General features: G+C 57.7%; 1 protein-coding gene across 4 annotated transcripts; it reads right to left on the minus strand.

The window, feature by feature from the left end:
- Positions 1 to 562: 562 nt before the first annotated feature.
- Positions 563 to 13,016, minus strand: TPRA1 (transmembrane protein adipocyte associated 1). Of its 4 annotated transcripts, none has more exons than XM_075550259.1 (11): positions 12,955 to 13,016; positions 6,423 to 6,564; positions 6,185 to 6,317; positions 3,913 to 3,999; positions 3,743 to 3,815; positions 3,540 to 3,619; positions 2,997 to 3,107; positions 2,835 to 2,895; positions 2,563 to 2,665; positions 2,293 to 2,373; positions 563 to 1,274 (listed from the first exon to the last, which is right to left on the minus strand). In XM_075550259.1, exons 2-11 carry the CDS (start codon positions 6,545 to 6,547, stop codon positions 1,004 to 1,006), a joined length of 1,125 nt encoding a protein of 374 aa, XP_075406374.1. In that variant the 5' UTR covers positions 6,548 to 6,564; positions 12,955 to 13,016; the 3' UTR covers positions 563 to 1,003. The 4 variants fall into 4 exon arrangements, with proteins under 4 accessions (XP_075406374.1, XP_075406371.1, XP_075406373.1 ...); XM_075550256.1 differs by lacking the exon at positions 12,955 to 13,016 and adding an exon at positions 12,368 to 12,693; XM_075550258.1 differs by lacking the exon at positions 12,955 to 13,016 and adding an exon at positions 11,979 to 12,310.
- Between the last annotated feature and the right edge of the window lie 343 nt (positions 13,017 to 13,359).

Here is a 13,359-nt window from a genome sequence, read left to right on the forward strand (position 1 = left end):
GGTCCCCATGACACCTCATGAATGCACCGGCTGGTGGGGCGCTGGTTTTGAGAAAAGTTCTTTGAGAAAAACCTGAGCGATGATTTATAAACAATCGTGAAGCTGCCTTGATAGCTAATGAGAAGACAGGAAAGCACAACTGTTTCCATATTGGGAGGGCCTAGTACACAGTGGCACTTGTCTTGTCAAATCGCAGAATCTGTATTAAGCTCCTTCTTCGCGTTTCCCTGACCTGGAGAGAGCAGTTCTCCGTAAGTGATGAAAACGACAATGCATACTGTCTGTCCTGCTGCACGGAACTCTTGTGAACATTAAAGGACACCTTTTTTTGGGGGGGGGTCTGTAGGTAAAAATTAAATAAGTAATAAACTTTTGTTCCTGGATCAAGTGGGTCTTTGGCCCACACACAGGACGCCAAGGGCAGGCCCGGCCCTCCCTTTGCTCTCAAGCCCAGAGCCTGGTCCCAGCTATCTCCTGGTTTGAACAAAGGAGCTGACCCTGAGCCTTCCCCAAGGGGCCTGCAAGGCCTCAGCGCCTGAAGGAACCTGTGCCAGCTCCACACTGCCACCTTCTGTCCTTTTGCCTTTTTATTAAAAAATAGATCAAGAAAATATATGCAGTCAGCCATTCAGCCCGTGGCCACAGTGGCTCAGAGGAAGCCGAGCCCGGAGGGCCAGAGGGACAGGGAGGAGGGTCATGAGGGTTGGCCCAGTCTGGGGGCCCTCAGCCAGCAAAACCAGGCCTGGCCCGGAGGAATCCAAGTCTGGGGCCACCCACTGCGCAAGGCAGGTGAGGGCGCGTAAGGGGAGGGGAGACGGTCCCACGCAGAGCAGAGACAGACGGTCAGAGGGAGCAGGGGGCCAGAAGGGCAGAAAAGGGCCTCTAAACCCAGGGGAAGGGGGCCTGCCTGGCACAGGGTGCCCACCCTCAGGTGTGGCCTTGTCCTCTTCCACCCTGGACTCTGCTCCTGAGAGCCCGCAGAGGCCCCTGCAGACCCTGGGCCTCAGGCGTTGAGAGCCTGCCAGTGCTCACTGTCGGTGCTGTTAATACTGCCGGGGTGGCACGGCATGGAGGCAATGTCGTCCAGGTAGGCGACACCCCCCACCACCGAGTCAAACTGTGTGCTTGAGTAGCTGGCAGTCGAGGCCCCGGGGGCTCCCACGGCCTCCAGGCCCTCCCGGCGGGCCACCGCGTAGGGCTGGGGCAGGTGCATATCTGGCTCCTCCGTCTCGTCCACTTGGCATTTGTAGGAGAAGAGGATCTTGGGCTCCGAGCTGGTGGGTAGAAGACCAAGGGAAGCCTTACTGTGGCCCAGGAAAGATTGCCCTCCCCGGGTAGGGAGGCCATCAGGCACACAATGAAACACAGTCAGAGCTGCCTGAACACCCACTCCCAGAGGTCCCGGTCACTTGAGCTCCGGCACGAAACAAGCCTTGTTTTAAAACGGAGAGGTCTCGGTGCCAGAAAGCGGGCGCTCCCGGCTCTTGAGGCTCTTTGTGGAGGAGGGACAGCGGGAACGTAAGCACCTCTGCCCGTCCCTGGCACACAGTGCCCCGTGAACACGAGCTGTCACCTTACCCTCGCCCCTGGGATCCCTACAGCTCTTGGTATTCTGTACCTCAGCTCTACCCATCCCTCAGTGCCCAGGACAAGCCTCTGAGGTCAGGGTTACTGTACCCTTTTTACAGAACGAACCCCAAGGCTCAGCGCAAGCAAGGCCACAGTTCAGTCCTCACTCCAGAGTTGGAGCTGAGCCCACTCCAGTGCCCTCGTTTCTCCTGCTGCCCAAAGACCTGGCGGTGGGGCAGGCCCAGAGTGAGACCGACTACCACAAACACTTAGCGACCTTCTTTCTGACACTTCCCCACCCCCCGTAGACTTCCCACCCCACCCTGTCCCACTCATCTGCCCCTGCTAGAATTCCAGCTCCATGAGGGGAGGGATCTGTGTCCACTTGCTCCCTGCTCTGTCTGTCGGGTGGTTCACACAAATACCCAGCATCTAGCACAATGAGTGTGCTGTGCCGTGAAAGCCAGGAGGTGCAGACCAGCGCACACATCTGCCATTTCTTCGGTAGTGTGCCTGCGTGTGGGCACTGCGCATGTGCATGGATGCACCCGCATACACAAATACATGTACAGCCAGCCTTGTTTAGTGTCATGCGAGCGCACTCTCCAACAGGTGCCGTTCCAAGGCAGCCCACGTGGGGGCGCCCACGAGCCTGAAACCCTGAAGCGCAGGCAGGTTCATGTGTGTGGCCCCAGCATCCCCATACCCTGCAGGGTGACTCACCCAAAGAAGCCACGGAGGAAGGCCACGTAGATGAGAGGTGCAAACAAGCTGAAGTACAGGAAGGTGGTGGCGTCCACACAGCTAGAAGGAATGGGGGAAGGCTGCTGGCATCCAGGACAGCGCACAGGGCCACGCCCCCAGGCCCACTCCCCTCCTGCCAAGCACTCCATGTCAGGGTCTTGGACGCACGCCTGGGGGTCCCGTTAGATCTGTTCTCCCGTCACCCCATCACCCTCACCCCTACACGTGGGTGGACACCTGGCCACGTACCAGAGCCCCTGGATGATGTCCGCGCAGAGCAGAGCGCTCCCCAGCCCCTGCACCAGGTTGAGCAGCGCCAGGATGCCCGCATACACGTAGAAGCTCCTCCGAGCTGGAAGACCAGAGCATGAGGGCCCGCCCCTTGCCAGGGCAGACCTCAGCCTCCTCCACCCTCCATCTCAGCATTAGGGAGACCTGGGCACCCCCTCCCTTCCCTCAGGGCTCTCCAGTTCTAAGCCAGTGGCCCCAAAAGGGCCCCAACCCTGCCCCCAGCAGCTCACAAGGCAGGGAGATGCGGTCCTTCAGCGGGGTCTTGGGGAGGATGACCACCAGCGAGTAGACCTGTGGGCACAGAGCAGGGCTGAGAAAGGTGCTGGGGCCCAGGCCCCAGTGGGCACCTCACCATCCCAGGGCACTCTAGCTGACAACAGCCTCCTCCTCACCAGGAAGAAGAAGCAGGAGCTGACCAGCCAGAACTGGCGGCCCCCATGCCCATAGATGTTGAAGTCCTCAGCGGAGAGGTGAGCATCAGGGTACAGGATCTCCAGGGTGCCCTGCAGGGGCAGCAGGGAGACCAGAGAGGGTCTCATCAGTCTCTCCACCTAGAAAGCCGACCCGCTATAGCCCTCCTGCTAGCTGCCCTGGCTCTCCACAGCACCCTAGCTGAGCCTCTCAGCCTGGGCTTTGTGGCGCAAGGCAGTTCCAGTCCCCCCTCAGCCTGGTTTCTGCTGCACCCTGACCACTTAAGTCCAGTGCCCAGAGCAGCGCCCTGTCTTGGCCTAACTGTGACTAGGAGGCCAGAGATGAACATTTTCCCCTCTTGCGCCGTTTGCTAAGTGGTTGGTTCCTGTACCCCACTGATGATCCTCCTGTGGATGCCTCCGTGGGGTGGGGGTGGGGGGCTAGAACCTTCTTTATTGAAAGCTTGAGAAGGGCAGCCTCAGACGGAGCCACTGTGCACGGCCTCCACCGGGCAGGCCCCGTACCTGGGTGACAGAGTAGGCGAGGGACAGCACTGTGGTGATGGCCAGCACACGCTTGATGCTTGACTTGCTCTCCAGGTGGCCTGGAAAAAAGTGCTAGTCCGTCAATGGGAGCTGCTCCAGGGAAGGTGTCGGGCTCCACCCCTGGCCAGGGAGGGCAGGGGAGGGAACTGGCCTTGGCCCCAGAGCCCCCGGGGCACACGCACCAAAGGCCAGGCCCAGGATGACCACACTCAGCTCGATGGCCAACAGGAAGAAGCGGGTAATCTCCCACAGGATCTGAACACAGAGTGGGCAGAACATCAGCCAGGGGGCCCATCCACCCCCTCCCTGCACCCAGCACCCCGCCCCCCACCATCAGCAGGCCCAGACCTACCTTGTCAGCTACAGTGGCCGCACTGGAGGTGCTGACTGTCATGGACACCACAGCCCGGGCAATGCCCACCAGGGCCACCACAAACACCTGGTATGGAAGAGGAAAAGTTGGGGACCCAGAGCTCATACCACACATACACGTACCCCATACACACAGGAGCCTGTGATTCTTCCAGAAGGAGGATTCAAAGGAAACAGGATGTCACCAAGGGCAGGCAGGCAAGGGACGCCAAGAGGTGGGGCTCCCACCGCAGGAAGGCCCAAAATGCTGGGAGACCTCAGCCCAGCGCCCCCTGGCCCTCTTCGGGCGTCGGTTTCCTGGCTAGCACTTTGTCCACACTTTCCGAGGTCCTTGAAACAAAACAGGGCCGAAATGGTTAGGAGAGTTTGAACCCAGTCCATTCCTTCCGGGTACCCCTGTGCCTCAACCCCCTCAACACAAACTGGGCGTGGCCGGAAAGACTGAGTGGGTTGAGATGTGAACAGAGGAGCGCCTGGCCCCCAGTGAGGACAAAGTACCTGGTGACAGCATCATCTCGCATGGCTCTAAGTGCAAGCCACATGGGGCGCAGGAAAAAGTGGCTATTGAGAAGAGGCTTCCAAGACGTTGGAGAAGGTAAGCAATTGTCAGGCTTTGCAAAGGCACCCTGTGCTCAGCACAGGAGTCTGTCTCCCTGTGTGGTCTAGGGGAGGCTGGCCCCACCCCTCCTCCAGGCTGTGACCCTCTTAGCCTCAGCACATCTGTGTTGGTGTGGGGTCCTGGGGAACCTAGGGAAAGTCACACCTGGTACAACCAAGCTGCCGAGACTACAGGAAGAGGCACTAAACTAAGAGGGGAACAGAGACCAGGAATCCAGCCAGGCCAAACTCTGGGACCCATCATGTCCCAAGCCAACACTCTCCCTCTGACCCCTGGGACTGAAGTCGGGTTTTCTGGAGCAGATTCACACACAGGCCAGCCACTGGGCCATGGAAGCAGGGTCCGAGTCCCGGGGCAGCTCCCTGCACTCAGTAGGGCAGGCTGTAGAGGTTGAGCCCCTACTGTATGCCAGGCTCCCCTGGCTGGAGCGCTACAGGCTGTCTCACTTGATGCTCCCAGCATTGCCACAAGCCAAAGCATGTTCATTACACATCACACTGGAGGGCTTAGTGGACCAGAGAGGCCACGCCACTGGCTCACAGTCACACGGCTCTTTACGGCAAGGACCCCGGGAGCAAACAGTGGGGCAGAACAGATTCCCAGGGACATTAGTTCTGGGCTCCTTTTCCCTGCACACTCCCCTAGAAAGGACGCCTGCCCAGTATACAGCAGGTGTTCAACATATGCGGAGGGAATGTGTAAATGTGGAAGAGTAGAAAATAGGCCTCGGTTCACACTCTTCCCCTCCCAACTCACAGAAGGGGGGGGGTGCTAAGTGTGTGGTGGTCTCCAGTGTCCCCACAGCCCCTCACCTACCTGCCTTTCTGCCTGCCCACTGCCCACCCTTCTGACCTGAGAAGTTCTGAGCCAGAAGGCAAAGAGGAATCCCCCAGAAGTGATGAGGGTATCAGGGTCCCAAGGGTCATGGATGGGCTACAGGCAGGCTCTCCCTTCCTAGGCAGGGAGGGAGGGGGGCGGCAAGCACCCAGAGCCACCCTCTCCAGCCCAGCCCTAACGTCTCGCCTGCAACCTGCCACGTGACCACCCGGGGAGGAGGACTTGGGCTCACCAGAGGCAGAGGCAAGGAGTCTGTGTGTGAGAAGTCTCGGGATGTGGGGAAGGACAGATGAACGGACACATGGCTCCCTCCCTCCCCTGACACCCAGCATGCACTCCCTGTTCCTCTGGGAGCAGTTTGCCAGTTTTCTTCTGGGGACCACCTCCCTCACACCCTTACAATTCAGGTGGGCTATGAGCTGACCCCACCCTCCCAGCTCCGGAGTACTCCTCAGGGACTGGTCCAGGGAGGCACCTGTGACCCACGCTGGGCCAGCCAGAGAGAATGCCAGGTCTACCTGGGACTGTCAGCAGTGGGGGAGGAAGTGGGTAGGGAGACGGGTCAGCTCGAAGCTGCTCTGGGCCGCATGTGGCACATGGGGAGGGCTCAGCTGAGGTAAGGGCAGAGAAGGGCCACGGCCAGGGCTGCAGACGCACTTCGGGTGATGTCCTTGAATCCCTGGGCCCCTCCAGGCCAGCAGCTGGGACTTTCCGTTTCATGAGGTGATCAGCTCTTCCTCTTTTCCTTCATACAGCTGGAGATGGAACTTGCGGCTACTGAATGGGGTGAACTCACCAGGATATAGAAGGTGATGAAAATGGGGCTGGAGGTGACGCGGATCTTGGCCCGGGCGAAGGGAAGCTTCCAGAGCAGGAAGATGAAGAAGAGCACGTTTGGGATGAGGAGCAGCAGGTCCCAGTACCGGACCCTAGCAGAGGGGTGCGAGGGCTGACTCACCAGGGAGGTTATTTGTGTGCGCACCCCAGCCCCAACTCCCTCCCTCCTCACACGCAGACGCTGGGAACCCCCTCACCTAGAGGTCCCAATGTCTTCATAGAGCAGTAGCAGGCAGCGGTGTGGAACACTGATGTTCGGCGCCATGGGTGGGGGCAGTGCGGTGCTGCCATTGGCCCAAATCCTCTCCTCCGGAGTGTCCATCCTGCCAGCAGCCAGCCCTGTGGAGTGAGAGGCGTTAGCAGGGCAGCAGCTGGGTGGCTCTGGGCCCTGCACTCCTGCCTCTGATTTGTCTCCCAGCAACAGCCTGTGGACACCCCCTCCCATGTCAGACAGATGCCCTCAAGTGTACCCCCCCCCCAGGAGCTCAGCCTCTGCCTGCCAGGGTGGGGGTTGGGGGTGGGAGGGCAAGGTGGAAAGCCCCCACACAGATCACCACCTAGTCTTTTGAATGAGAGCCCAATCCTCAGCTTAGACGCTTTCTGGTGACGCCAAATAATAACAGTCCCCATCCTATACTGACATATACTGAAAGCCTTTGTGTGCCAGGCGGGGCAGCAGGAGCTTCTTGGTATCTCCTCTCATCCCTACAGGCCTGAGGGCTGGGGCAGAGGGCAGAGTGGAGGGGCATGTGCTCCAGATAGGCACCCTGACACGCAGTCACGAAGGGACGGGGCACTGTGCCTGGAAGATGCCCAGGGGATCTCCCAGTGGAGATGGGAGTAGGGAGATGGCGCTGGGGGCACAGCTGGCCAGGCTGCCGGGGCACAGCTGGAGCCGTCAGGCTGAGCCCATCTCGGAGTACCCATCCCACCTCCACTCTGAGAAGGAGATGCTCACAAGGTCATTCTGGAGGGCAAAGAGCTGGCGTTCTAGAGTCCAAAGACCAAGCCCAGAAGCACTCTGTGGTGGGGACTGTGGAGTGACTGGGAAATCAAGACACAGGCTCCTGGGCCAGAGAGGGGTCTCAGGAGGGGCAGCAGGAGCTGAGCTCCACTGCCAGCAGCAGGAGCGCACAGGGCAGGGGGAGTGCCATGACCGGGGAGACAGGCGTGATCAGAGTACACATCTGGCAGGATGACTTGAAGCCTCTGGGCCCTAGGGCCCTCTGCTTCGCCGCTGAGCAGAAATGCACACACACCTCCCCAGAATAATTAGAATTATGCTGCTGGTGAAGAATTACTGAAAGTATAGTGGACTTCCAGAAGGACAAATATCTGTGTTGGAAGAAGTCTAGCTAGACTACCCCTTCGAAGTAAGGATGGTGAGTCTGTCTCCGGTACTCGGGACAAGTTGCAGGAGAGACTAGGCCCTGGAAGAGGCCATGATGCTTAGTACAGTGGAGGGTTCGGGAGGTGTAGGAAGCAGCCTGAAGGGCCACCAACTGCAAAATGCATCCACAAACAACAGCACGCGCGCATCCACAATCAGGAAAAGAACCGACGAGGTGGCAGAGCCACCTGGACACAGCCCACAGCCAGACTGAGCAGTCCAAGACCAAGCAGCACTGCGCTGGGTTGCTGCTAACCCGGCCCTGAGCTCTGGCACTGAGGAGGGCAAAGGCTGGAGAGAGGCAGGGACATTTTCCCAAATGTCCGTAGCCGTGCAGTGGCTCATGACACCACTGACTGAGAGAGACCTGACTCAGACACAGGACCGGAGACCAGCCACCCGTCCCCTTCTCCAGCAGGTCAGTTGCCAGCCATGTGACCACAGGCAGACATCGCCACCTCGAGGGCAACAGGGAGTGTTAAGGAGAATACACACCTGACTCCTAATTGATGCTGGTTGTCGGTTCTGACTCATAGGCCCCCTGCATGCGACAGAACACAACACTGCCCAGCCCTTCAGCTTCCTCTTAAAGGTGATGCTGAGTCAATCCAGCGTGTCCAGGGTCTTTCTCTTCCTCCTGGACCCTCCACTTTACCAAGCATCATAGCCTCTTCCAGGGTCTAGTCTCTCCTGCAACTTGTCCCGAGTACCGGAGACAAAGACTCACCACCCTTACTTTGAAGGGGTAGTCTAGCTAGACTTCTTCCTACACAGATGTTTATTCTTCTGGGACTCCACCCTGCTTTCAACATTCTTCACCAGCAGCATAATTCTACTTCGACCGCCTCAATTAATCTTCAGTCTTCCTTCGTCAACCATCACAAGCACACGAGACGACTGGAAGGACCATGGCTTGAGCCAGGTGCACCTGAGTCCTCAAAGTGCCATCCTTGCTCTTCGACGCTGTAAAGGTCTTGTGCCACGGATTTACCCACTGCAATACGCCACGTGAGCGCCAAAGAAAGAAGCTGGTTCTTCCTGTGGGACAGATGGTCACAGGGGTCTTCCGAGTAGTGAGAACATTCCTTCGTTCTTCCACTCACTCAGTTGGCATGGCTGAGCGCCTACAGTCAACCGGGCACAAGTCTTGGTGCCAGGAAGACAGCAAGCAACAGGGTAGACCAGGCCCTGCCCTCATAGGGTCTGTACTTTAGGGGCAGGAAGCTGACGATATACAGAAATACCCATATGTAAAAAAACAAATTTGGCGGTAAGAAGGAAATAAAATGGAGCTTCCCAGCCCACAAAGCAGGAAAGCTGAATGTCTCTGGGCAAGAGATTTATGGCAGAGTGGAGTGCTTCCAGGCACTTATTAGCAGAGCGTTGTAACACTCACCCAAGCAGGGCAGAGGCTGGCCTGACCAAAGAAGTGACCTCAGAGGGCCAAGGACCAGAGAGAGATGGGGGCCTAACAGAACCCATCAACTGTAAATCTAGTCTTTGAGTTCTGTGTGGCCATAACAACAAAGTACTGCTCACAGCAGAGGAGAGTGCCGCGGCACGGACCGGTGGTGTGAGAATTGGTAAAGGTTAGAGAAGACATGGCTGACCTTAGAGGAATTGGCCTAGGGCTGTTGCTGCTGAGACAGAATGACAGACATTGTTTCCACTCCATGTTCACAGGGGGATATGCTTCTCCTGGCTTTGCCTGTCCAGCATCCACGCCGGGCCGTTTTTTTTCCTATATGGGGGAGTGTCCCCATAGCAACTTGTGTTCCTGTAGGAACACTTCAGCTCCCCTCATTTCCCTGGTGAGGTTTAGGAAGGGCTGGCCCCACCCTGGGGCACTCCAGGTAATGTGCATGTGATTTAAGACTGGCTAGTCAGGATACTCCATTTCCCGAGCCAAGGAACAGTAGCCAAGACCTTTGTTGGATTAGCGGTCTCTCACTAAGGGCTACACTAGGCCAGAGCTGTGCCGCTCGGATCCCAGATGGGGAGGTCCTGCCTGAGACGAACACTAGCACAGAAGAGAGCAGAGCAAAGAAAGATGGGTCTTGGAAGAGTTTATGTGAGTCCCTGGATCCTGGCACACCTAAAGCCAGTCCTGCCCCTAGACTTCTTTACTTACATCAGTTTTAGCCTGATTCCTCTCGTTTACCATACAAAAGTATTTGCAGCTAAACTAGGCCAGAGTGAAGCAGCCCTGGAATGTACTTCTGGCTCTGCCACATGCTTGCTGTGTGACCATGGATGAGTCACTGCCCTTCTCTGCGTCTCAGTGGGCTAAGAACACCTCCCTAACATCAGACAAAACCAGAGGTGTGAACGTGCACAAAGCGTCCCATGTACAAACCCAATTGCTGTTTTTCTTATCAGAGTAGGCTACGGGGTTGGAGGAATATGGCCCATAAGTCCTAGGACTCCTTTCTTCTTCCAATGATCATAGGGTTTTTTAAAGAAGTATTATTAGCTGCCACTGAGTCGGTTGTGATTCGGAGCCACAGAATGAAACACTGCCCAGTCCACAGCCATTCTCACACCTGTTGTTCAAGCCTCCTGCTGCAGGCACTGTGTCAATCCACCTCACTGAGGGCCTGCATCTTGTTTGCTGACTTTCAACTTGACCAAACATGATGACCTTCGCCAGGGACCTGGTCTCTCTCGATAACACCATAGTTCACGAACATTCCGGTTCTATTTCTTCCAAGACAGATGTGTTTGTTTTTCTGACAGTTCATGGTATATTCTATGTTCTTGGCCTACCTCATAAGCCAAAGGCTTTCATTTTTCAGTCTTTCTTTCTCCGCCCTTTCTTTTTATTGTGAATTGGGTGAAGGTTTACAGAGCAGATCTGGTCTCCGTCCCACAATTCATCCACCGTTTGTTTCATCTCACTGACTGCAATCCCCACTCTATGGACTCCTTTATCCCACGGTCTCCCTGTATTTTCTGTTTCCATTCCTCCCTCTTTCCAAACCCTCCTGAACCTTGTCCTTGGGTAAATATTGTCCTTTAGAACCCAAAGGGCTGATTGTTCTTTGGCGTGCATACCTCACTAAAATGATTGCTCCCCTTGTAGACCTACCTGTCTGTTGTTTGCTCAGGAGGGTGAGTTCATTTCCAAACCTGAAGAGTGACTACGGGCCTTAGCACCAGGGGGTCCTCCAGTCTCTGCCAACCAGTACGCGTGGTCTTTCTACAAATTAATTTTGGGTTTTTCCACATCTCTCTCTCAAGGGGTCCTTTTGAAGCTACAGTTGCTGGGGGGGGGGTTCTGAGATGAAGCAGGACAGGGGTCACCACTGCCAACCTGCGCCTGACCCACTTGCTGAGCACTTGACAGGCAGCGTTTCCTTTACCTTTATTCTCTCTGTGATAAGTACTTCTACTCTGCCCACTGGGGAGAGTTGGGGAGAGAGGGGCATCTGCCAAGGTTCTGTCTCCATACCTCAGGTCCCAACTCACAAATTGCCGAGCGCACCTCGGCTCCTCTACCTACTCCAGAACCATGCTTCTCAAGTGGATGCACCTCGAGGCTGTTACAATCCAGGTTCCGATCCAGCAGGGCCCCCTAGTAGAGCTATGAGTCTGTATTTCTAACTTGTTCCCGAGGACCCTGATGCCATTGGACCATGGACCACTGCTGAGGTGTGAGGCTATGAGCCATTGTCAACAATTACAAGCATTTGAAGTAACTATAAAAATGCAGTAAGCATTCCTCCACCGGCAGGTATAGACATGGATTACTGGGCCCCTTCTAGCGAAGAGGAAAGCCCAGGCGTGAAGGGGTTAAATGCCTGGCCTTCCTGTTCCCAGTTGTTAGACAAATAGTACCAGGTACACCTACCTACAGACACCCTTCAAGGCCCAAGGCCCAGTCACTCTCAGAATGGGCAGGACCCTGCCTGAGGCACACAGATTGTCCGAAGTGACCCTGCTTGTTGGTCAATTATTGTTTGCAGTCCACTCCAGACAGGGTCCTGGTCGGTCTGTGCGTGACCCGACGCACCTGAAGTCTCCCACACAATGCTACACGCCGTGCAAATGTTTCTGCAGCACTGGGCGACCCAGCTCCTGGGCAGCGGGGACGGACACCACCCCCAGACACACGGCCCCCGGATGCCACGGACCACCCTGAGGGCCCCAGGCTGGGCTGGCGGGCAAGGCCACCCCCAGTCCTTGAGAGGAGGCAGATGGCCCTCGGGAATGAACCGCGTTTACAGAACAGGCTGCAGGAAGCAAGCGGGCCCTGAAATTTCATTCGGTGCGGAAGGTCACCGCGGGAAGTGGCCACTTCGCCTGGCAGATCTTTCTCGGTACAGCCTCGCCGCTGCCGGAAGATTCCAGAAGCAACACTTACCGACCACGGCCTAGACCCTCGCCCTGGAGACAGCAGGGGCCTGCCGGGCCTTCGCAAGCCACGGGGGTGGGCGCTCCTTCTTCCTGGGACCCTCGACCCCGGACCCCGGACCCTGGACCCGGGCCGCGCAGCCCGGAGTGGCGAGGAGACCCGACCCCGCCAAGGGACCAGTCCGCCCGCGGTCCCCAGGGCTTTCGGGAGGGAGCCCCAGTAGGTGCGGGCCCGGAGGGTTCATAACCGGCAGGTTCCCGGGGCTTCCAGCGGCGCGGGGGCTCGGTTTGCTTAGGGGGCTCGTCTCCCAGCCCGGGTACAGGGCAGGCTGTAGGTGCAGGGGACCGGCTCCTCTCTCAGTGCAGCACGCGGCGGGCCAGGGGTCGGGACCCCCTTACCTGCGGGGCCGGGCCGGGCCACCCATGCGCAGCCGCTGACGTGCAGAAGGGGCCAGCGCCTGGACCGCCGCTAGTGCCCAGGCCTGCTCCGCGCCAGGGAGCGTCGCCCAGTAGCCGGGGGAGGCAGGCTGGCTTTAGGAAACTTGAGGAATAGACCCGGGAGCCGCCGGAGGTGGGAGAGCGCTCCGGGCCCTCGTGACGCTGACAGCGGGTAACTCTTCGCAGCAGCAGCAGCAACGACTTGGAAGGCAGGGCAGTCCTTTTCGTCCAGCCCAAACTGCGAAAACAACTGTAGTCCCTACTGGCAGCACTCAGGTCCGCCTCCCAGCCCCCACTAGCCTATAGGAAAGGAGCTTCGTCGAGAACAAGCGGAGAGAACCAATCAGACCTCGGAGCGGCGGGGCAGCCCGGTGACCTCTTAAAGAGACAGCGCGAACCTAAAGTTGGGGGTGGGGGCGGACAGGCAGGAACCACTTCAGTTCTTACCCGGAAGGCAGCGCACTACCCTAGGCCAAAGGTACTGCCCCCTCGCGTCCCCCGCGCTTTTCCGGCTGTCAACAGCTATCAAAGAACCAGGTCACGCTCACCAGCGCTTCTCCTCTCGCGGACACCTGGCTGCCGCTGGCACGGTGGAGGTGGGTCCTGCCCTCCGCTGCCCTAGGAGGAGCCCCCGAGACTGCCCCCTAGCGGGAACTGCCAAAAACCCCACGGTGGCATCCCTTCCTCGTACCTAAGTACCTGGTACCTGAGCGAGGAAGGAAGCAGGAAACGCGGAGAAGGACGCCCAACGCGCTACCTAATCGGCCACCATCAAAGGGCACTGGCACTTACTGAGTACCATCAATCTGCATGACAACTTGCAGGGCGCGGTGGCTAAGAATCTGAGGTTGGAAAGAAGTTAAATCACCTGATGCTCAAACCCACACAGGACTTGACAAAGCCAAGACACTGGGGTTCGACACTTGTCTCTCTTTCTCCCTCTTTTATTTCAA

Source organism: Tenrec ecaudatus, chromosome 5 (genome assembly GCF_050624435.1).
Source record: "Tenrec ecaudatus isolate mTenEca1 chromosome 5, mTenEca1.hap1, whole genome shotgun sequence".
NCBI classification, from domain to species: domain Eukaryota; kingdom Metazoa; phylum Chordata; class Mammalia; order Afrosoricida; family Tenrecidae; genus Tenrec; species Tenrec ecaudatus.